The sequence below is a fragment of the Tinamus guttatus genome, unplaced genomic scaffold (assembly GCF_059628265.1).
Source record: "Tinamus guttatus ecotype Peru unplaced genomic scaffold, ASM5962826v1 Tinamus_guttatus_pri_ptg000563l, whole genome shotgun sequence".
In the NCBI taxonomy this organism is placed as follows: domain Eukaryota; kingdom Metazoa; phylum Chordata; class Aves; order Tinamiformes; family Tinamidae; genus Tinamus; species Tinamus guttatus.
Genome location: NW_028289097.1, coordinates 1,759,637 through 1,783,525, shown reverse-complemented (window position 1 = coordinate 1,783,525; position 23,889 = coordinate 1,759,637). Strand labels below are relative to the sequence as shown.

At 54.3% G+C, this 23,889-nt stretch overlaps 2 protein-coding genes across 2 annotated transcripts; one reads left to right on the top strand and one right to left on the bottom strand.

The window, feature by feature from the left end:
- Positions 1–3,391: 3,391 nt before the first annotated feature.
- LOC104566619 (green-sensitive opsin) lies at positions 3,392–7,570 on the bottom strand. The gene is made up of 5 exons (XM_010213423.2): positions 7,210–7,570; positions 5,566–5,734; positions 4,294–4,459; positions 3,936–4,175; positions 3,392–3,523 (listed from the first exon to the last, which is right to left on the bottom strand). Exons 1-5 carry the CDS (start codon positions 7,568–7,570, stop codon positions 3,392–3,394), a joined length of 1,068 nt encoding a protein of 355 aa, XP_010211725.2.
- An 8,330-nt stretch (positions 7,571–15,900) lies between these two features.
- On the top strand, positions 15,901–23,099 carry MLN (motilin). Its single transcript, XM_010213425.2, has 5 exons — positions 15,901–15,978; positions 19,429–19,554; positions 20,750–20,866; positions 22,251–22,359; positions 23,050–23,099. The coding sequence occupies exons 1-5, from the start codon at positions 15,922–15,924 to the stop codon at positions 23,097–23,099; spliced, it is 459 nt and encodes a 152-aa protein (XP_010211727.2). The 5' UTR covers positions 15,901–15,921.
- The last annotated feature ends 790 nt before the right edge of the window (positions 23,100–23,889 follow it).

The following is a 23,889-nucleotide window of genomic DNA, read 5'->3' as shown; positions in this document are numbered from 1 at the left end:
GCTTGTTAAATTTAGAAGTTAAATAGACTCTGGGAAATGGATGAGACGCAGCGGGCGCAGGTGGCTGGGGAAATTGGGTGGCTCTCACCCCCACATGCACCTTTTAAAGGTTGGGCCTTTTATTTTCCCTATTTTGCAAATTGCCGTTGTCACTTGGAACAGGGGGACCCCAGGCATGCCGCAGGTTGCGGAGTCTGCTCTTTCCCCTGCAAAATGAAGAGCTGATAATTCTGTTCACTGTGGATAAAACCCCAAGAGGTTCTAAACATCCCGCACAGCCCAGGACCCCGGGTGCACACAGCGATCCTCAGCACCTTGGGCTTTCCAAGGGAAACTCATGGCAGAGCCGGGCTTGACAAGCAGGTCCCCCAGCCCGGAGGCGGCCCCGCAAGGACACGTGTCTGCCCGGAGCGAGCAAGAGCCTCAGGGCCCCCCCGAAGGTGAATTTATTCCAAGTGCTCAGCATCTTCTGCAGAAAAGCACCGGGGAGTGGGAAGGAGGAGGGGGGAAAAAAAAAAAAAAAGCTCTGAGTATTAAGCGCTAATAATTCCCTGCTTTTATTTGCTGTTATCCACCTACATGAAAGAGGCTGGGGTTTTTTTGCTGACACTTTCTTGCTGGGAATTGACTGCTGCCTGAATCATCCATCCAGGGCCATTTGCTCATAAAAGTGAAGGAACTGCTGTTTTGAATCTTATTACCGCTGCTAGCGCGGCGCAGGCGGCGGCGACGGATTCGGAGGGCCTGGGAAACGCTGGTGTTGGAAAGAGCATCCACGGGGGTGTCGTGAAGGGGGAAACGCTGCAGAGTTCGGGGACCTGGGGGGCTCCCTGTCGAGCTGCAAACTGCAGAGCAGCCCCTGGGGCTGGGAAACGGGGAGGGAGCAGCCAAGGGGCCGTTGCAGAGATTCCTCGTTCCCGCTTTCGGAGGCGTCCTCATTTTGGAGCTGCTTTTCCCCAGGCTGCTGTTTGCACAAGCGGTAACTGATTTGGAATGAATTGAGCCAATTATTGCCGTTTTCTTAAGGCAGATGACGCCAGTGCTCGGGTGAGGAGCAGCCAGCCCAGCTGCAGCGTGGACGGGAGATGCTCGGGTGCCCTTTGGGCCCCAGGTTCTGTCTCTGGCTTGGTTTGCTGCTCTGGATCACACGTGGTTTAGGTGGCAGCAGCCGGGGCTGAGCACCCTCAAGCCCACGGTGCTGGTGGAGACGTGGTGTCCCGCTCTGTGCATGGTTATTTATCGCAAACAAGTGATACTGGAGTGGTCCTTGCTCTTTGCAAACAAGCAGTGCCTGCAAGTGCCTATGGATTAATGGAAAACTGAAAAGCAATAACTCTTGAATGATTTTCTTCAAGGATGGGATCTCAGAGATGGGGTTGGAGATGCTCCAGTTCCCCAGTCGGTGCATGTGCGTGTGGGAATGTTGTGGACGGGAAATGTGGGTTATCCAAAGGCTACAAAAGTGCATTTCTTTCCCCAAGCGCTGGTGGGCTGAGTAACAAAAGGGTCATTCAATAAACACCCCGGTCTGGTCCACCTTTTCTGGACTAAATCTGCATTGCAAAGCTCACCAAAACTTTGAAGACCAAGTAATTGTCATTGGAAACCTCGTCCTTGTAACATGAGGTGCTGCAGTGGAAAGGAGCCGTAATGAAGATGAATTAAAGCTCGACTGCGCGAAATCGAGCAGAGGCATCGCGAAATGTGGCCAACACACACAAACCCTCAGCCGGGCAGCTCCCCGGGCACGGAACGCAACCTGCAGCACCGCGTTGGCAACCTGCACTGCTCCACGTCCCCCTTCATCCCTGATGAGCAATGCATCTTCGGGAGGCTGCTGTCAGCTCTCTAAATTTAATAACTGAACTCGCCCTCTTCTCCCATTGTTTGCATATAAATAAGCATTGGATCAATATGGAACCTCTCTAAGAGCGCGCTGGTTTGAAAAACGAGGGGAATGGCCTGGCGGGTGGCCGGGGAACATCACAGCTTTGCACATCCAGCCCAGGGCTTAAAATGAGGCCAGAAAAGAAGGAGAAAAAAAAAAAAAAAAGTCAACTTTGCACAGTGCTCCCTGCCAGCCAATGCCTGCATCCATGAGGCTGCCGTGGATGAGGGTGAGGAGCTCTTCACTCCCTTAGGAAATGCCACAAAGCGGCCAGGGGAGCCCAAGGGAGCGTGCGATGGCGGGAGCCAAAATTCCCTTTTGAATTTGGTTTCTGTCCTAGGGGGTGGCTGCTCTTCCTGTGCCCTCGCTCCAGGGCTGAAGCCTTGGGATTTCCCCTCGCTGGGTCTTTGGACCAAGAGGGGAGGAAAAGAGTGTCCAAGAGGAGAGCCCGGAGAGGGGACGACCGCCGCGATAACCCGTGACACTGGGAATGGCTTTTCCCTGGCTCTGCTGGTTCCGTAATGCCCCTGAGCCCACGGGCCTGCGGGGAGGGCACTAACTTGCATGGTTAGTTTCCAGGCGGGAAGCTGAAGTCGGGCTGCCGTGTTCAAGGCCATGTGCGGGGACATTTAAACGTTAAAGGCCAAAAGCTAAAGGCTGGTGTGACTTGGGGTGGCGCGTGGAGCCACCCGGCCATGGGGACAGGAGGGACGTGCTCGTCCCGACCCAGCGGATGCTGCCAGCGCGGCCCAAGAGAAACAAACGGACGGGTTTTTCTTTTTCTCTGTGCTGCTGGTGTTTATTTTTTTTTATTGTTTAAATCCCTACTTTGCGACTGCAGAAGTCCTTGTGCTGACACGGCATTATTTATTTATAAAATATGTACAGGAGAGCTCGGGAGCGGGGCCGCCCTCCGAGGCCGGACGGGAGCGAGACGGTGCCTCTGCCTTGGGCTTGGGAGGAGGAAGAGGAGGGAAGGGCTGAGGAAGATAGAGACCTCAATGTACGTGAGCAAATATTTACAGGGTCCAAGACAAAAAAAAATATATATATATATATGTCTACAGTGTTGTCTTGGATAGAGAGTGTTGGGCTAAAAGCAAAGCCTGCTCGCAGCTCCATCTGTTATATTGATTTATGAGGAGGATGGAATCGATCCGTGCCAGCGCGCAGCTCCGGCAGCGCCCGGCCCCGGCGCTGGCACGGGGCAGCCAGACGGCTCCAGCCGCCCGTTCGTGCTCGGGTGCCTTTTTGGGATGTTTTTGCATGGTTAGTGTCCAGATGGGGGGACGAAGGTTTTTGAGACGCTCCCCCGAGCCCCGGGGAAAGGAGGATGTGAGCAGGGAGCGCGTTTCAGAGGAGCGGGAAGGGAGACGCTCCGATGTGGAGCGCAGCCCACCACGGACGGGGAGAGACTGCGTGAAATGAGTTTGTGGGTGCTTAGGGGGTCTAGGTCTCGGTCCCAGCGCTCGGAGGGCTGTCCCAGTCCGCACTGTCCATGGTCTATGCGGGTGACACTTGGCTGGAGGAGACGGAGGAGACTTCGGTCTTGCTCTGGGACACGGTGGAGGAGACGTCTTCGTCCCCAAAGGGGTTCTTGCCGCAGCAGATTGTGGTGATCATGCAGTTACGGAACTGGGGTGGGCAGAGAGAGAGAAAATGGTGGCACCGGGGACGGGGGGGACACGGGTTCCTCATTTGGAACAGGCTGCCCAGAGAGGCTGTGAAGGCTCCTTCTCAGGAGATCTTCCAAACCCGCCTGGATGCCACCCTGTGCTCTGGGTGTCCCTGCTGGGGCAGGGGTTGGACTAGATGATCCCTAGGGGTCCCTGCCAACCTCAACCACTCTGGGATTCTGTGTAGATGAGGCACTGGGGACATGGTTTAGTAGGCACGGTGGTGATGGGTTTACGGTCAGACTTGATCATCTCAGAGGTCTTTTCCAACCATAATGGCTCTATAAATTTATGGTGTGGGACAGTCCCCCAGCAGCACCGAAAGCGCCACTGAGCAGAGCGCAGGGGGAGGCTGCACTGCTGAGTCTCACCTGCTTGTTCATGAGGACATAGATGATGGGGTTGTAGAGGGAGGAGCTCTTGGAGAAGAAGGCAGGCACTGACATGAGCGTGGCGGTGAAGTCGGCTCCCTTGTTGGTGAAGATCCAGAATGCCACCACGGCGTAGGGTGTCCAGGCCAGCATGAAGCCCAGCACCATGAGGATCACCATCCGTGTCACCTCCTTCTCTGCCTTCTGCGTGGTGGCCGACTCCTGCTGCTGGGCGGCCGCCTGCGGGAACGGACCAGGATGTGAGGTGGGGTCCGCTGCTCTTGTCCCTGCCATCGCTGTCCCTTTCCCACCCTCCCTGTCCCCTTGGTCCCCTCCGCCCCGCCAGCACAGACGCTACCTCTCGGACTTTGCAAATGAGCCGCCCATAGGAGAAGAAGATGACGATGACGGGGATGATGAAGTGGATGACGAACATGTAGACAACGTAGGACTCGTTGTGGTAGTCAGGGTTGTGGGTGTAGTAGTCGGGGCCGCAGGAGCACTGCATCCCCTCCGGCATGTATCTGCCAAGAGGAAAGGTTAGGACCCTCGCGAGGACCCTCCTCGGGGACATGGCGGCAGGTCCAAGATAGTGACTGGATGCTCTGCAGCCGGGAGATGTTCCCGGAGCCAAAAGGCCTGGGATGAACTCTAGGATGAGCTTCACAGCGCTCACCCCATCGCCATCATCCCCTGCTTTGGGGACGTGCCAAGGTGCCCTGGGGTGGGTGCCCGCTCCATGCTGCTGCGCCAGGGCGGGCGAGCAGGGCTCTGTGTGACACTTGCTGCCCCCCACAGCAAACAGGACAGTCACCACCTCGCCACGCGGCTGAGCAGTTGCCTGCTGGAGCCACCTGCTCCCTCCCTCTGCGGATGGAGGGACGGGTGGCACCGCGTGGGGACGGCAGCTGCTCCGAGCTCCAGAGGGTTTCACCCCTGCTCGGGCGTGGGGATGGGGTGCACAGCCCATGTCCATGGGGTCTCGGACGGGAGGGATGGAGCTCGGGGCCCAGTTGGACACCCATGTGTGTGGCCATGGGTTTTGCTCTGCTGGTGTGTGCTGTGTCACCAGCTGGTGACATGGGGACCTTGCTGCTCGAAATCCACCTCCTGCGAGTGCCCCTATCTAATCCCCCCAGACAGGGCATCCCTTGGGCCTGCAGGGACGGTCCCCTCCGTGGTGTTGGGAGCAGGACAGGGGGAGGCCAGGCAGGATGGGGCACAGGGAAAGGTGGCCGCAGGGTGCAGGAGGAACAAAGAGCCAGGCTGGGGCTGCTGCGCTGCAGCAGCGTGTGAGCAAGGCCACGGGTGTCCCCTGAGCAGCTGTGTGCGCTGCACGGGTCATTCCGGTGCTGTTTAGGGTCTGTGGGGACACGTGGGCCCTTCACAACCCAAAGGTGGGTTGAACAGCGTTGCAGGAACATCTCTCTCTGCAGCTCCTTGGAGGGTTCTCGCAGCTGAAGATGCTGAGCCTGGAGCTACCTTGACTCGGGAGGACCCAGAGCCATTGTAACACCAAGAGACAGCGTCTCCAGCCTCGCTCCGAGGAAGCCTGGGATGTTTTATGGCAGGAGATGGGCCCTGTCCCTCCCAACCCTTCGGAGCTGACATGGAGCATCCTCCGAGTCACCTGGACCAGCCGAAGAGCGGTGGGGCGGCGCAGGAGAAGGCCATGACCCAGGTAAAAGCGATGCCCATCATGGCGTGGGTGGAGGAGAAGCGGAAGTTGCCCATGGGTTTGCAGACGACGATGTAGCGCTCGATGGCCAGGACGACCAGGGACCACAGGGCGACTTGGCCTGCGGCAGCAGAGAGAAAAAGAGCGTGTGATGGCACTAAGGTCCCCTCGGGGCGTCATCCCGTCTTCGTGGTCACAGTGGCGGGACCAGAGTGTTGAGGGTGGGCAAGGTGTGACCAGCATCGCTGTGAAACGGGGAAGAATCTGCCCGATAAACAATGGAGAATCCCTTGGTCTAGGAGCTGAGGGGAGCATTGGCCACAGTGGGGCCTGGCCACCGCAGAGGGATCATCGGGATTTGTTAATCCCTTAAAAATCAGCAGCGGGAACAGCACCTGCGTGCCGGGAAACACCGTTTCCAGCAAAGCTGCCAGATGCATCCAAACCTGTTGATGCCTTTAAATGTGTTTCGGGAGCCTTGCTCTGCTGCCGGGAGGCTGGAGGAGGTGCACGGGGGAGGCTGTGCGGGTGGGCAGGCGGCGCGTTTATTTATAAGGGATAATTAAACTTCAGGGGATTGGGAGCGTTTAGTCGGTGCTGTAAGCCTGCTAATGCCCCCAGCTGCGATAATCTGCTGATAACTACACCCTGCGCTCGGGTTCGCGGGAGACCCGCTGCTAGCGCACCGCCTGCCTCCCATCAAACCTGCTTTCACTGTGATCGGGAGCCTCCTGTTCTTCACTAGATAAAAAGAAGGGGTGGAGGGGAGGGAAGACTAAATCACCTTGCCCGAAAGCACCTCTGCTTGCAGGCTCTGTCAGAAATGGGGTAGACCCATAAGATGCTCTGCCACCTCCCTGGTACCAAGCCGTGGCTTGGGTCAAGCAGTTTAGCCTTGCTTTTGCCTGTCAGAATCGCTATTTTTTTGTTGTTTTGTTTCTCAGATGGGAACTATTGCAGGAAAACACCCCTCTAAAGACAAAAAAAATAGACCTTGGTGCATTGGCTGCAGCTCTGCTGCAGGGAATAGCGGTTGTCAGCTGAATCACGAGGTGTTGGCGTGGGCACAGGGCGCTAAGGGAAATTTGGTGCTCGTGGCCCAGAGGAGGGAAATAAGGGAGCTCGCGGCGGGCAGCCGAATGGGATGCAGCCGGGGCTGCAAACCTGGCCCTGCTCCGCCGTGTTCCCTGCGATGCCCTGGCCAGATCCCTTCTCCTCCGCGACACCCCGGCTTGGGACCTGCGGGTGTCCCGGCCAGCCCCGGGACAAGACCCTGGCCATGCTGGTGGCTGCATGAAGCCAGGTTACATGTGCAGACCCGGGTTCGCTTGCTTTGCAGCCATCCTACCAGCCACGAGACCAAGCTTGAAGAAATCTCCCTTTTTTTTCCCTCTTTTCTCCCCACCTTTAAGCCGAAGGGAAGCCTTGCGCCATGGCCCCGCCAGCGACCCCCAGCTTCGCCTTGCAGCCCATTTCTGCGTCCCTACGGGACAGGTGCCATCAGCACCGGCTCCATCCCATCCACATGAGAAGGACGGGATAGGGCTCCCGTGGGAATAACCCCATCCCCAACTAGGCCTTGCCCGCGGCGCTCACCTCCCAGCGTGGCGAAGAAGCCCTCGATGGCGCAGCCGACGGGGCCGAAGACGAAGTAGCCGTTCCAGGCCGTGTAGAAGGTGACGGTGAAGCCGCAGCAGGCCATGAAGAGGTCGGCCACCGCCAGGTTGACCAGGATGTAGTTGAGCGGCTGCCGCAGCTTCTTGTGCTTGAAGGTGACGAGCAGGGTGAGGAGGTTGATGGGCAGCCCGGTGGAGATGAGGAAGAAGATGTAGCAACAGACCACGCGGTATTTCCAGGGCTCCGCTAGGTAGTACTGGGGGTACTCGAAGGGGCTTCGCACCACCCCTGTCTTATTGGACATAGGCACATAAAAATTGATACCTTCCGTCCCATTCATCCTGCCAATACTTTGGCAGCTGCTTTATTTATTTATTACCAAGTGCTCCGCTTTATTTTTCTTAATTAATTTTGTTTCAACCCCAATTTACTGAAAAATCGCCTCCCAATGCTCAGAAATACCCAATTAAAAAAAACCAAATCCCTCCGCCCACCCCAGTTCCAAGACCCCAGCGAGTGAACGGTAAATCCCGCGGGAAAGGGGTGGTGCGCGGTCCCTGCTCCGTGTCGAGGGCTGGCGCTCCCACCTGCCCAGGGAGGTTTTATACCCTCCGGCCTGGCCGAGGGAGCGCGGGGGGAGGCCGGATTAGGGGCTAGGCTAACTTTGGATGACAAGGGCAACGGGATTGAGAGGGGCTGAGGGTTTAAGCACCCTCTAAGCAGCCAGTTGGCCCCAAAACCTGCATTAAAGCGTATTAATTGCCATTAAGTGTTTAATATTGTTTAAGGTGGGGGGGAGGAATGGGGAGCACCTTGGAAGAGGGGTGAAGGCAAGAGGTGAGTTGGACAGCCAAATGATGGGGAAAATGGGACCCTGCCCGGGGCCCCAGGGTGTTTGCAGCCATCGGTGCATCCCGGGAAGCTGAAGGACCCAGTGGGGGCCTCTGGGGCTGGTTGTGACGGCCAGCTCTGCCATGCCAACCTTGGGTTGGTCATTGGTGGAGAGAGGACTGAGGGCTGTAGACGGGGTCCCGGGGGGCTGCTTAGGTGCTCTGTGGTTGAAACACCTCAACCTGGGTTGCAGCTTTGGGAGGATTGGCACCATTTAGGGGAGATTCCTTGGCTACAACTCTAGAAACAGCTTGACAAATTGCCGCTTGTTTTGGCAATTGCTTTGCTCAATAAGCAGAGCCTGAGCACTCCATGAGGAAAGGGGAAGCCTAAGTGATGCTGCCTGTCCCAAATCACCTCCAGAAACAGTGCAGGAGTAACCAGCACCAGCCTGTGGCCACACTGGGAGAGCCAGTAGGAAGGAAAAGGTTCCCTCTGCCTCTTAGTGCTCAATTTGGGGTGAGGGAACCTCCATCCCAACACACACAGGGCCATAATATCCTTCTCCCCAGGGTCAGTGCTAGCCTGGAGTGCCAAAGCTCCATCCCATCCATGTTCTTTCCCCACTTCTTCCTTCTGGGTCATGGGGGCTCCTTCTCCAGGAGACCTTCCTAAGGCGTCTTAGCAAAGCTCTTCCATTAATCTCTGGCATGTGGTGGCGTTAATGGCCCTGATCTGTTAAGGCGGTGTAAGCTGTTAGCCTCTTTCCCACAGCAGCCCTTGGCCAAGGCAAGATGGGTGGAAAAAGTCAACATCATCTTGATGGAAGGGCGAGGGCTCCTGTAAAACTGGAGCGCCTGGGAGCTAGAGGGCAGGAGCGGAAGCCAAGGGGCATGGGGTGGGATGAAAGACAACCTAATCGCTTGTCCACTGATCTGCATGGGTCCAAGAGGAGCAGAACTAGGACATGGCAAGAGTAAGTGGGTCACAGCAGCCTCAGGTGCCCCCAGATAAGGGCTCCTTGTGGGATGGCCATGCCACTTGGCAACATCTCCCTGCACGTTTTGTGAAATCCCCGCTCTCATGAAATCATCAGTCGCAAAATCCCCGGTGTGGGTCTCTGCTAGGCTCTCCGCAAGTTCTTCCTTGGGAAAAGCTTTGTGTGGAGAGATCCCATGGCCTTACTTCTCAAAAAGCTTTGCCTGGAGGTATTTCTTGCCTCTCTTGATCACACTTAGGCTTCTGACAGTAAAAAAACTTAGACATGTTTTTACAGAATTAGTTTGGTACGGAGGAAAAAACAGAAAAGCTAATGCTTGTAAACAGCCAAGTCCAGGATATCATTCCAGCTGCCATGGTAGAAAGTAGCTCTGCTCTCCTAAAATATTTCACCATAAAGGTCCAGCTTCAGAGATCTGGACCTTGCTGTCAGTTCTAGAGGCACGAGAGAGCTCATGTTTCACCAAAGTTTTGTCTATGAATGTGACGAACTCAAGAGAAAGTGAATTTTCACCTTCCTGTGTTTCTTCTGTTGGGCCTAACTTTCTGCCATGTCTTTGCGGTGTTCCATCTTTCCCTGAAGAGTTGCACAAACGAAGCAAAACTGGGGAAGGAGCAGGAGGAGTTAAAGTTGGTTTCAATGGGAAAGGATCAGCAGTATTTTCTGTACAGAGGATTTCTCCCCGGCCAAGGTAAACCCTTTCCTCTCCCTGTTCCAACCAAGGCTTGGCGCAACCTTGGCTTCATGCCTGGTACCTGGAAACCTTTAGGACAGAGGGCTGCTGACATCTGGACCAGGAGGACGTTCGCTTGGTCTTGGAGCAGCACCCGGGGCGTTCCTCCTTGTTGGAGCTGTGTATGAAGCAGGTAAGTGGAGGTTGCCTTGTCCTTCCAAGCAGTCTGAGCCCGGGGCTGTCCCTGCCTTGTCCTCATGGCCTCAACTTTCTCCATTCGCGAGGGAAGGTTGGTGTTTCGGTGGATGCCCTGAGCTTGGTGTTGATGTGGATTTAGAGTTCCCGGCAGGTCAGCAGCAGCCGGAGCAATGCTAAAGGCCTCACATCAACCCAGGAGAAGAAAATGATACCAGAGAGTATCCTGGTTCCTCCAGGACGTGTCCTGAATGCAACCTCGGTTCCCCTTGTGTCTGTCACCGAAATGGAAAGTGATGGCTTTAATTTGGTGTCTCTAAGCAAGGAAACTTTGGCTGTTTCCCAGAGAGTTCTCAGTTGCTTTCTGTGCTGACTGTAGCACCAAGAAGGCAATAGCAAAATCTAGGCCCTATGGAAAGACAGAGAGGGAACAATCCCTTTTGTCCTTAAGTAAATGAAAGGTTTTTCTTCCCTCTTGCAGGATTTTCTGCCTTGCTAAGCTCTTTGAGATGAGATTGTCTCTTATTCATTGTTTGTCAGCACGTTGCATGACGGAGCCCTGAGCTTGTCTGGGCTTTTATGTCCTGTGTAAAGCAAGAAATGATAATGATAATCAAATAACCAAGTGGTGGCAGCTGGCGCTGAGATGACAGGACATTCGTTGGGCTTGTGCAGAGCAGACCATGCAGGAGTGCAACCAAAACCCATGGTGCAACCGAGAGGGACACCCTGCACGAGCCCTTCCCGAACAACCCCAGGCAAGTCCTTCCCCTTCATCCGGGTCCCCTCAGCCCCCAAAGAAACCGTGCGGTGCCACGGGCTGATCTCGATGCAGACACCGAAATCCGGGGGTGAGGAGCCGGGGATGAGCTGGCACGTTCCCGCCTGCGCCCTGTGCCGGGCACCGGGGCTGGCTTTGCCCTTTTGCCTCCACTGGCTTTGCGTTCGCCTGGATCTCCCTTCCGGAGGGGTTGGAATCTTCCCCACAGGCAGGAGCGTGAGCATCCCACAGATCCGCGCCTCCTCCCGGTGCCCCCGGCTGCCCCGGGAAGCCCCCGCTTCCCGGTATCGGATGGCAGCGACGCCGGGCTGCTGCGCTGAGCCGCTTACGCCGGCCTTGCGAGCTCCCTCGCCAGGAAAGGGGTTAAAGCTAAAGCCGGAGCGTTGCGGAGACCATATGGAGGGGAAGAAAACCCTTTATCCCGTAATTGGATTCGTTCCCAGCAGCTCCCGGCGGAGGTGAGGCTGAGTGGAACTGACAGGTCGTGATGGGTGAGGCGCTGCCGGCCGCCGCGGCCAAAGCAGGATGTGTGTGCACAAACTTGTAGATCAATCCATTAGAGTGGATCAAATAGATTTAAACGTGTGGCAGGGAGGAGGACGCAGATGTATTTACAATTCGGCCGGTGGCCGTTCCCCCTCCTGCGGGGATTATCCAGGCCAAGGGCTCCCTGCCGGCACCGCTGCCCGCGGGTCCTCCCGGCTCGCGCAGCTGCATCCATCCAGGATGAGGGGCCGGGGGTGCAGAGAGAGGCTCTCCGTGCCATTTCCTCTGGAAAAGGGAGCATGCAGAGGCCTGGCTCCTGCAGGGAGCTCCTTGCTCAGAGCCCCCAGCACTCGCAGCACCGGCAGCTTTGGCCAGGGCAGCAGCAGCTCCCGTCTTCCCAGCACGGTCCCCTCTGCGGCTCCTTTTCCAGGCTGTCCCCACCAGTCGGGCCGAGGGGAGCTCCGAGGGGAGCAGGGCCACGCGGGCTTTCCCTCTTCCCGCTGTGCCACAGGCCTCCACCAGCACCACAACATTTCCTTGCGGACACAAAAGGCCAGGGGGACCTGGCACCTTTGTGCCAAGCAGCGGAGCGATGCCCGGTTCAGCCGCCAGCCCCACCACGCTGCCCGGCGCTCTCACTGCTTTTACCTAAGTGATAAGCAGGGATGTAGCGTGTGGGTTGGTGAGCCGGGATCAGCCCGGCACGTCAGAGCAGCTTCCTTCTCCGAGGAAAACAGTGACCACCCCATTTAACTCCAAAGGGATGCGGGAGCGTCCGGCAGCGCCTGCTGCGGGCCGGCGCCGAGGACGGCTGAGCAGTCAGAAAAGGGGATTTAGGCAAATAGCAGTAATCCAGCTCTTTTATTTTTAATTCGTAAATCTCATTTGAAGTCGAACCCTCTTGTTCCTGAGGGCTTTATTTTGGCTGCTTGCAGCCCGCTGCAGCAATGCTTTACACATGCTGTTTCATTTTGTCATAACTGGGTCATTATTTTTATTTTCCCCCCCTTGTTTCTAGCGCGTAGCCCATGTTTTCTCCGTGGAAACCTGGTGACTGCTGTGACAGGTCCGGCTGCGTTTTTATGTTCTGGGGAAAAAAGTGTTGGGAAATTCGGGGTTTACTTGTTTGTTTACTGTTTTCCAGCACGGCTGGTGCCCAGATGGGCTGGCTCTGGGGCTCTTTGCTCCAATGTCCCTTTTTGGACTGTGCATGGACACTTTGGTGCTCCAAATCCTGGCAAAGCTGCTTCCCGGTGGCACTTGGGGTCTCCAAGACCCTTCTCTTTGCCTCAGGCTCATTGCAGGTGCCCAATTCCCCGCAGTGGTGGCCAAGCATCTTGCACTGTCCTCATCTGCTGCTGTCCCTGCTTTAAAGCCTCCTAGGGATTTGCTCCAGACCAAACGCATCCCTTTGCCCTTCATCCTGTAATTGGATTCATTTCTTCCACTCGGCCCAGCCCAGCTCCCTCTGCGTCCCTTTACATAACGACCCCAGCTCTTGGCTTCACCTAACAGAGCTAAACCCCACCACTTGGGGCAAATTAGCGGAGAGGCTTTCACTGATTTTCCTTTTTTCCTGCATTGAATCCCATGTGGGCGCCGCGACCCTTTTGCTGTTGTTTTCCCTTCCTGCTCGCTGCCTCTCCGGCCCTTTTCACATGCGATTTTCGTTTCGCGCGGCGGCTGCGGCGGAGCTCTGAGCACGTCCTCCTGCCCGGGGGCTGCCAGGGCCCGATACAAGGTAAATGCAGCAGCCCTGCTCCGACAAGCAAAGCGATGCAGGGATCGCTTGGAAAAGCAGTGATTAATTCTCCACTCCTTTCATTAATATTTATTCTCCTTAATTTCCTGATCTCTGCTGTTTAGCTCTCCGAAGCTCTTGCGGTTGACTAGGAGAGGCTTTCCCTGAGGTTGCTATTCATCACCTAGGCAAAACATCCATCGATTAAGCGGGCGTTTTATCAAACCTGAGTCCCATTGCGGGATGGGAGTTGGCCGGCCGGACGCTCCGAGTTCTGCACCGGTTCTGCCGGCGCCGTGTCCCGCGGGACGCGCTGCCGGGGCTCCTGAGCGCTGCTGGCGCTCGCCCTGGGCACGTTAACCAACCCGTAAGGCCCGTAGCGAGGCGCTTGCTGGGTCGTGCTGCCTCTCTTTCACCCTGGAGCCATCCCGGCCTCTTTCTGTGTTACCTTGCAGAACGAATTGGTGTCTCAGAGGCCTGAGAAGAGATAAAGAAACAGGAAATTCTTTTCCTTTATTGAAGATAAACTGCTATTAACTGCTGAGGGGTTCTGGAAGGAAAACAGAGACTCTACTGCAAGTGCTGATAAATCCTGGGTACCAGCATAATCCAGTCCATGTATCAGGAAATCTCTCGGGAGCTGGCAGCATTGAGATCAGCAATGCTTTTTCATGCTACAGCCTCACACGGATGGGTAATATCCACGGACAAAACCCAGAAATGCTGGAGGTTGTATCCCAGATCCTCCACATTTACTCTAGTTCTCTCAGGCAAAAAAAAGCTGCTAGTTTCTGCAGGAAGACAGGGCTTAGTGCAAATTTGGCCTGCAAAGCTGACCACAGGACTTCATTTTGCATCCCATGGGTGAGTAGGAATATCATACATCATCTTCCCGCTGATTTGACAGCGCAAGCAGCCCAGCAAAGCAGCTATTTAATGTACTTCTCGGTGCCTTAGCATTTCATCTTGCTATGCTTAACCTGATATATTGTTGTTCGATACAGGAACGGTAGGGGGGGTAAAAAAGTGGTAATAAGAAAATAAAAGGTCAGTGGGTGCCTGGTGTGTGTAAAGGCTAAATTGCTCTTTCATAAAATCTAATAAATATTCCCTGTGAGTGGGGCAGAGAGCCGCCTTTCCGAAACGCGAGCGATTTCCCCAGCTCCGGATTTCTGCCTCTCCAGGGAAAGCGCCTTGGGCCAGTGCCCAGGCTCTGGGCCCCTGGGTGCAGCACCAGGGCCAAGGGGCAGCCAAAGCCCCTCTCAGCAGGGCAACGTGCATTTCCTAAACGCATTTTTCCTAAAAACATTTTTCTTAAAAACATTCCTGAGCCTTTAAGTGAAAAGACGGTAGTTTGACTTTGAAAACCCAAAGGGGAACGAATAAGATGCATCCCACTTTGCTTTCTTGCCTCCTTTCGCTCTTGGCTTGTTCTAGATCAGGTAGAGAATGGCAAAAGATGGCGCAAAAACCACGGGAAAAAGAGTGAGGAAACACTCTCCTTCTCCTTCATTTGTTTCTTGTCTGAGCAATTAGAATGTTTTACAGAAACACCAAAACGTGTTTTGTAAATGCATGCATGGCTCTCCTTGCAAGGCCAAAGGATGGTGAGAAATCCCTCCCAGGCACAGAGACATCGAGGCAGGAGGCCAGAATTTCAACGCGTCCCCCAGTACCAACGCGTCAGCCAGCACCATCCTGCTGCAAAGGAGCTACTTTCCATCCGGGGCCTCTTGGAGATGTTGGAGACCGAAGGAGCTTTCAGGTAAAAACGACTACTGCGGTACAAGGAGGAGAGAGAAGCAGTGCCAGACAAGCTCTGCATTAATCTAAGGGATCGCTATTTGCTGCAACAACCAGGAGGGCGACCAGTTCTGGGGAGTCAGCAGGAGCTCAATCCTCACCGCTGAATCCCTCCCAGCCCCTCTGGATTCCTGCAAATTCCTGCACCCAGCAGCAGGGAGAAGCTCAAGTGGGTGCGAGGCAAGACTTGGGCTGGGAGCGGGGAGTCTGTGCACTTAAAATATTTATGCTGCCAATTAACATGTGTTTTAAGTCTGCGATTCTTCAAATATTTATCTAGCATTAATATTTGTAAAACTGCATTAAAACTTGCCACTGGTGCTTTATTCATTAGGAGGGTTCGGCAGCCGCTGCCAAAGGCTGGATCCGCAACGCGCCGGGCGCGAGGACGAGCTCTGCTCCGGCTGCCGACACGGAGCTTCCCGGGAGCCCCTTCCCGCATCCGTGTCCCGCTGCGCAGAGCGGGACCGACCCACTGGATCCCGAGCGGAAAAACGGAGCGTCGGCGCGGGAGCAGCGGCTCCCCCCTTGCCAAAACACGGCCTCCTTGGAGGGAGACCGGCCGCACGCGGCGAGCAGCGCGCAGGGCTGTGGTGCTCGTTTTCCTTTGATCCTTGGCATTGCGATGGGTTCACGGTTTAATGGGCTTTGCTACCACTGGCCGTTTCCTGTTAAAATTCCTCCCAGATACGGCAAGCATTTAACTGCAGGTCCAAGCAGAGCTGCAAACTAGTCCACATTGCACAACTTTTGTTTTTTTGTTGTTATGCTTCTAACCTCTGCTGTAATTCTGCTTCATAAAACAAGGAGATTTTAAGGGGACCTGCAGGTTGCAAGTTGTTGCAGGGAGCGCAGCAGAACAGGGTTCTTTTTGCCTTATGACAGAGCCAGGACTCCCACCCGGGATATTTATTTTCTTTTTTATTGGCAATGCTGGGAGGGAGTCATGTTCAAAGCTGCCTTGTTGAACTCAGCAAACCTAGAGCAAAAAGATACCCGTTGCTTCCATCCATGCCAGTGCTTCCATTAAAAATATCTTGGAATTGGGTCTCAGTTCTCTTTTCCTTTCTGTTTTGCGTGCACTTGCATAATTATGAGGTGGACTTGGTAGACAGTGTCTAGCTAATACAGATATGATTAATTTTAGCCTTGTCTTTTTATTCTAAAGGTTGTCCCTTCCAATGAAGCAGCTTCGTCACAGATGGACGGGAAACTTGCCAGGCAGCCACATTTTTGAGGTAAAAGGGGACAAGACACGGGAAAGTTTAGTGCTTTGAAAAAAGTGACCTTTCTTGGTAATTAATTTGTCACTTCTCAACACCATCTGCCGAGTCAACAGCTGAATCCATCACAGCCATAAAAAAAAATAAATAAATAACTGAAAAAGTCAATTAAAATGAGAACCAGGGTCAAATGGTATTTGGGCAAATTCTTTAGTGAAGGGAATAATAACCGATGGTGTAACGACCTTTTCATCAACACACATGCACGTGGTCCCAGGGAGGAAAACTATGCTGACCTCTCCGGCAGCTTGATAGCTGGGAGCACTTCACTGCCTGGCGATAAGCGGCAATAAATACGCGGGGATCTTGGAAGCATCCTCGTGGATGCCACGGTTTTTCGGGAGGGTTTGGCCCAAGCTGAGTGTTACGGCCTGCGGAGCCGGTCGGTGTGGCCGGGTTTCCAACCCCCCGGCCTGTTTTCCTTCGCAATTCCCGCCTGCTTTGGGCCGGGTTTCCAACCCCCCGGCTCATTTTGCCTCGTGCTTCCCGCCTGCTTTGGGACGGTTTTCCAACCCCCTGGTCCGTTTTCCCTCATGCTTCCTGCCTCCTTTGGGCTGGCTGCTCTCAGGTTTGCTCGCACGCAGCTGCCCAGCTGATGAGAAGCAATAGGACATCTCTGGCCTTGTCCCAGACCTTCTGTGTCCCCGAGGGGGATCCGTGCGTCCAGGAGTGTGACCCGCTCGGCTACTGTGGAATTGGGGCCATCTGAGGACCCTGAATAAACAGACAAATCCCCCAGACTGACCAGTCATCTCCTCGCTTGTCTGTTCAGTTTATAAAGCTCTTTGGGGTAGATTTGGCATGTACAGTTTTATTTATTATTTTAATATCTTGCTCTCGATCTAGCCAGGGATTTATTACCTCAAATCAATGCTTTTGCAATGCCAGTGGGTCAAACTTCATTCTGCATTATGCTTATTTCAGTGGCATCATTGTTATTATCATGATTTGTTCCTATTACACTAGAAATAGAATCAACACCCAGGCATCATTTCACTGCTGATACATTCCCAGCATAAAGGCCTTACGCGCAGGGCTCACAATCTCAATAGATGAGTTGGGAGAGAGGAATTTTCTCCCCTACAAAGAAAGGGAAACTGAGACACGGAGGGATTTGCTTTAGGTCTGGCCGTGGGCACCCCTGTGACCTGCTGCTGGCCTGAGGACAGACCCTGTGGGAGGGCAGGGAGCTGATCATCCCAGAAACTCCTAAAAATTCAGTGCGGATAACAGCGCTGCTCGGCTGGCAAACCCGTTTCCATGCGCTCCAGGCGGCTGTTCAGCAGCCCCCTTGGAAGTGGGGGTAGCAGTGCAGGGAAGCAGGTATATAAAGGGCTGGGAAAACCAGCAGGAGCGTCAGGGTGTGAAGAGGACCCGGAGCTGTGACCATCGGCACCCCGGGGACACACTCACCAGGTAGGTGCCGGGTTCCTTTTTCCACTCGGGGCAGCCCGTGGGTGCTCGAACAGGCACTGGGACAGCTCAGGGTTTCTCCTTATGGCTTTCAAAATTCTCTGCATGGAAAAAAGAAGAAACATGACTCAACCAAAAGTTTCTCTTGGGCAAAGAAGCAAGCTTTTCCTTGAGAAGAGCTCAAAAATGGCCCTGGAAGGGTCCCGTTTCCCTAATCCCCATCTCTCCCATGCTTGCTCATCCCGCATTGACCAGGCATGGGCAGAGTTGCTCTTACCAGTGCACACGCCTTTCCATTTGGCAGGAGCTTGTCTGATAAGGACAGAAAATCAATGCTGAAGCAAGGGGAATGGTGCGTTCTGCTCTTCCCCGGAATGGGAGCGCTGATTCCACCCGCTCCCGGCCCGCTCCGAGCCCCGGCAGACACGGGCAGCCCTGTGCGTCCTCTGCACTTGGGGAGCTGCTTTGAACACAGAGAAAATGGGTCACAGCTCCTGTTGAGAGGGGCAACGCGGCTTTCGGAAGGCAGAGCTCAGCAGAGAAGGGCCGTTTTCCTGCTGTCCTCGCACCAGCTCGATGCCCACCCCTCCAAGCTCTGCCCCGTGTTCTGCTGCCATCCGCAGACTGGCACCGCTGCCTCCTGCGACCGCAGCACCTGGTTGTGCTGATGCTGAGCGCAGGATGCTCCTGCTTTGCGCCTTCCTTTTGTAGCTGGGAAGCAAATTCGCTAGCGACAAGGTGCATATCTGCCTGGAGAGGCAATGAGACGGTGTTCTCATGTCTGAAAGACACGTCCTGCTTCCAAAATACAGAGGGGACATTCGGGAGAGACGTCCTCCGCCTGGAAATGTGGGGGGTGTTTCTCTGGAGGAAGAGGGAGAGAACTAATTCACCAAGGGCTACTCGGTGAGAGCCGGAGGAGGCGACTGGGTTTATTTTGCTGTAGACAGCAGTATTTTATTGCAGCGCTGGAATAAATGAAACAGCACCGAAGATTGATGCTCCTGTGATAACGCGCCACGAGGAGCGCGTGCGCATCCCGAAACGCTCCGAGGATGGAGCGCCTGGGCACGTGGCCACGGCACGGGGCAACAAGCAGCCCTGAGCCCATGTGAGGGGGCAGCCGTGGGGCCCAGCCCCACAGGGAGGCTCCGCTCGCCGTGGGGCTGCCCCCGAGCTGACGTTTTGCTGAGGGATCTCACGGGCAAGGGGAGCACTTAGGAACTTCCACTGGCTTTCAGCTCCAGACTAGCTGATATTTATGGGAAATCTAATTTAGGGGTCAAATTTGACCTAAAAAGGTCTCTCTAATAAAATCCAAAGCACGAGCTTTTTTGAAACTAATTAAGGATCAGGCTCCAATCAGGTAGAATAGTTAAACTGTGGGACTTGACTTCATTAAATTTGTCCAGAGAGAATATTTTAATATTTAAAGAGAGCATTTAATGTTGACATAAGTCCCCTTCTGATGCAAAGTCACTCTTAAGTCACTTCACAAGCTAGTTTTTAAAGCCGTTTCTACCGGACTCCTATGGAGCAGGGCTGGCGAACGCCGTTCTTGGCTCCCTCGGACCCAAGGAGGGTTATTAGATGATTCAATGCACTGATGCAGGTTTCTAGGGGCTAGAATATGAAAGCAAAACCTAACAGGGCAGCCCCAGGGTGGGTTGTGCTCTCCCTGCTCCTGGCTACATGGGGCTGGTGGGCAGCACTGCCGGGCAGAAAAGCTCTCAGCGAAGTCGATCTTCACAGTCACTCTATGGGCCGGGCTTCGAGTCTCCGGGGTAGCTGCTCGAGAACAAATCTGTTTACAAGAAGTGGTTTGGGAGAATTGACAGTCAAGGCACTTCTATTCTCAGCTCAGGAGCAACTGGAAGAGTAAATACACGTACAGTCAGCTGCTGGCTAAATCAGATGGCAGCTGATTGAAAGCCCACGTGATTTCTCTCCCAGCCTTCACGATGGCCCTGTCTCCTCTCCTGTGCTGTTCAGGCTTTCACCATGGTCTCCAGGAAGGTGGTGGCTGCTTTGCTCGTGCTGCACGTGGTGGCTGTGCTGGCTGGACACGCCGAAGGTTTCCTGCCCTTCTTCACCCAGAGCGACTTCCAGAAAATGCAGGTATCCCATAAGAGATGCACAGCGCTGCCTGGAGTCCCAAGGAACGCAGCAAAGGGGCTGCTCCCATCCTCCCCCCGGGTTTTGCACTCTTATTCCCGTCATCTCTCCCTTCTGTCCAAACAGGAGATACTGTAATAGTGGCAGTCCCCTGCTCATCCCAAAGCTAAGGGAGAGAGAGAGAGTGGAAAAAGAACTCCAACCCTCTAAATAAGAATTGAAAGCCCTGCATGGGTTATCTGCAGATGCTGCCTCTTGTTTTGTCTTTCCTCCATGCTAGTGGCTGTATTTTTAAAGTGAATTTGCAGCCTCCCTTCACCATTCAGCTGGGTCTTTTTGTTGCAAGAAATAATTAACCATCCTCCAGATGGTTGTCACCTCTGGGATGTGCAGAGTGGAGGTTTGTTCCTGTGATGCAAAGCTAACACTGTCGAAAGGTGCCAGGCAGGCACCCTCGGAGACTGGCATCGTCCCCTTAGCCACAGTCCGAGGGAGCTTCCCCGCACGGTGCGATCCATGGACACTGGGGAGAAATCCTGTTTCCAAAGCCCGTCCGCTCACTGCGGAGCAGCTGCAGCTCGCGGGGAGCAGGGCCATCCCTGACCTCCTCGAGAGGAGGCCAAACACTGTCCCTGTGTCACCTGCACGTCACAGCCCTGGCAGCTACGACAGTGAGAGCCCGCTGGGTGCGTGTGGGTGCCGGGGCTCCCTCCCAAAGGCGCCTCCCCCGCCTGGAGCACTTGTTCCCGCTGCAGCAAGAGCCCAGCAAGCAGCAGGGCACCCAGCACCCCTTGTCTGTTGTTCCCATATCCCACTTTTCTCCTGGGGCTGGAATACCCCTGCAAAGTCACTGACCACATCCCGCTCACAGTGCTGTCTCGCACGGCTCTGGAGTCATCGAGGGGTTCACTAAAGATCGTTCCCTGCAGCCTGACCTTGCAGCCACCACTGCAGCACTTGCTGCACACCCGGACTGCAGCCCCGAGGCCAGGCCGACCGTGGTGCAGGGGTCTCTTCCCAGCGAGCTGCAGCTTGGGGCCGCAGGGAACGCTGCTGCGTCGGCTCCGCGCAGCAGTCAGGCCTCCCGTCACGCTGTACCCAGCTCTGCAGGTCCCTGCCCGCAGGACACAGACCTGCACTGCCGCAGAGCGGGTTTCGCAGCAGCACTGCCCTCTCTGCTCTTTCCTGGGGGTTCCAGGAGAAGGAGAGGAACAAGGGGCAGAAGAAATCCCTGACCTCGCTGCAGCATCTGGAAGAGCAAAGCTCCCCTGAGCAACCCAGAACAGAAGACGTCAGCAAGGCCAGGACCCTCCAGGTAAGGGAAATCTTGGCATTCTAGGGAATCTGCAGGGACACACGGGGCCAGGTGGCTCCAGAGCCATCTCGTGGGACCTGGCTACCCACACACGGCTGCTGCTGCCAGGCAAGAAGAGAGCTATGGAGCTCCTAGGCAAAACGAAGGAATAACACCCATTTCCAAGCAGCTCTGCCAGGGAACTGAGCGAGGTTGCACCAGAGAAAGAGGTAATTTCAGCCTTTAAATTACCTCATATATTTATAAGACAATTAAGCCTGGTCAACCTTCAGACCCACTTGGCCTCTCTCTCAGTGCAGGAAAGATGAAAGCAACCCGTGGGTTTTCATTTGCCACTCGGTAAACACCAGCCAAATGTAAGTCAGTAATTTACAGCTCTGCTTCAGGTCAGGTTTTGACTTGCCACCTTTCTGCCCAGCTCTGGCCTCAGTTTTCAGCACCGCTCACCTCCTTTCACAATGCTCTGCACCGGGAAGACCTCATTCAAAAACCTGAGCGCAAACACCCCCACCCCCAAAGCCTGTATATAGAGCAGAAAAATCTCAATTTTAAGCATTTAAGTGCCAGTCTAAGCCCTCAAAGGCACACTTACCTGACCAGCCAAGTCTGAAAATAGTGTTTTTCTGGTCTCGCGCCGTCAGTGCAGCCGCTTCTGTGGGGAGCACAGCCTCTGTGTCCCAGCAGAAGGAGCGTGTGGGTCCAGTCCCGTCTGCAGGAGGGGCTCGGTGGGCCAGACACCGTGACCAGCTAGACTGCAATTAGGCCAAAATGCAGGTTAACAGGCAGCTGCTCAACAACGCGGTACACCAAAATTAATAACAGGATTTAAGCAGCTCAATGCATTAAATAAGAGACACATCCCAGGGTCTAACCCCTCCCTGCGACCACAAGGTATCCTGTGCCTCCAGCCATGCCAGAACAGCTTTCCTGTGGGTACCTGTGAGCAGCACCTGGCCTGGCACTGATCAAGCTGGTGGCAGGACAGTGCCTCATCCCCAGTCCTTACCAGTGCAGGATATTCCATCAGCATCGGGAAAGGGGATAGCTCGGAGGGCGAAGGTGGGGGAGAGCGGGGGATTATACAGCTCGGAAATGACTCTCTCGTTTGAGGTCTGTCACCAGCAGGTGCCTTTATCTGTGTTTCTGAGTCAGCCCATACGCATGAAAAGCGGCACTGTGAAGAGCACAAGATTGGATTGACACTACAAGGGGCTGCCTCGAAAATGTTGCTGTTCCCCACACTCAGGGTTGTCACCTTCCCTTCACATCGGTGCTGGACTCTCTAATAGCTTCAGCAAAGTGGAATCAAAGCGTGGCTGCCCCCAACCCACCTGCTTCTCTTCCCCCAGCTTTTCCTGATGATTTTTTCCGCTTTCTTCCACAGTTAGCTCTTCCTGCCAAAGCTGGGATGTGGCTCACCTCAAGGCAGCTGGAAAAATACCAACATGTCCTGGAGAAACTGCTAGCGGGGATGTTACAGGACACCCCAGACGGTACTGTCAGAAGCTTGAATTCTGCCTGGGGAATTCTGCCTCTCCCTCCTCTCACCAGCTCATCATCATGGAGATATTTATACTCCTCAGAAGGGCTCCTGTGTCATGTTTGCTCACTTTGCAGAGGCCTGGGATACCCCTGTCCCTTCTCACGCGTGCACGTTCCGGGGAAGGTTATCCTGTGTCCAGGGGCCCCGCGAGCTGGCATTGACTGCTAGTAGCACGGCAGCACTTCCCGGGAGCATTCCTTAGCTGCTTCCCACTTCCCTGCTCCTCCTCCCTCAGAAGTCCTCAGCTTTAGGGTGCGATTTCCCAAAGGGCTCATAATGCGAGCGGCACCTGCCCTCGGGCTGGAGCTCATGAAGATATTGGGTGCAGAGCAGTTCTGAGCACCTTCCCCCTTAGACAAGGGCTCGAAACGGAGAGAACTGGCTGCGTTTTGAAGTGTCAAGTGCTAACAAATCTGCTCCAGGCTTTCATGTTACTCCGTGGGAATTGCAAAGGAGAAACGCAGGGGCAGGATGCTATAGTTACTCCTGCCTGCAGACTTGGGGTTGTGGAATGGTTATCATTTATCCCTGGAGCTTTGTCTTATCTGGGCTTAAATGTCTCTAATAGGAGGGTCTCTGTTATTCCTGCGGGAGTTGTTATTCTGCTTTGGCTGTGTTAATTTGTCTTATGGATTTTTAGGTGAAGAGTTGAGGAGGAGGAAACAGTATAAAAAACCTAGCAAAGACTGAATGACAAATCTAAGGACACTTGTTCTTTCTTCTTTTCTTTTTAGCTTACTGATATCTGCAGAATCAGAAGAGAAAGCTCTGCAGCTTGCTGAAGTTAAAGGCCTCCACTTATGTAAATGAAATCTGTAAAAGAGATTAACAGCAAAATCTGAGGTGAGATAATAAAATGCGCAGTATAATTAAAGGAAGGATTTGTGTCTTTTTTCCAGCATGCTTCTCAGCCAGATGGCAAGCGCCAAGTGTGGGAAAGGAGAGGCAGGGTTTCCAGTTCTGGAGAATATCACTTTTCGGAGAAGTGAATGCACATTGCACTGCTTGAGTAACTGATCTCCATGGACTAAGGAGTTTCAGTCCCTGCTTTTGGCAAAGACAGAAACAGAGACAAAGATTTTCTAGGATCACACAGCCAAACTGGTGACATGAAGCCATCAAGAGAGTGGGGGTGTTGGACCAGGCTCTCCCCCCTTGGCTCCCTGCTCTTTCCCACACTGCTGGGAGAACCCTGGTGTCCTCATCTGCCCACCTGTATTTTTAACCCCTTCTTGCTCACACATACTATATAAATCTAAATAATGCCCCAGGGGATAGCTATGATGTAAACAGAGTGTGAAACAACACAGAGGTCCAGCCTTATCACTGCCCCTAGATGTGACATCGTAAGCCCACTTGAACCTACTGCTCTCCATTTACCAACCTGGGGCTTATTTTAGAACTGATCTGCTCTATTGGCAGCAGGAAATCCAACATATGTAAAGTAAGGGCCCTGAGACCAAGGGTATGTACGTGAGCA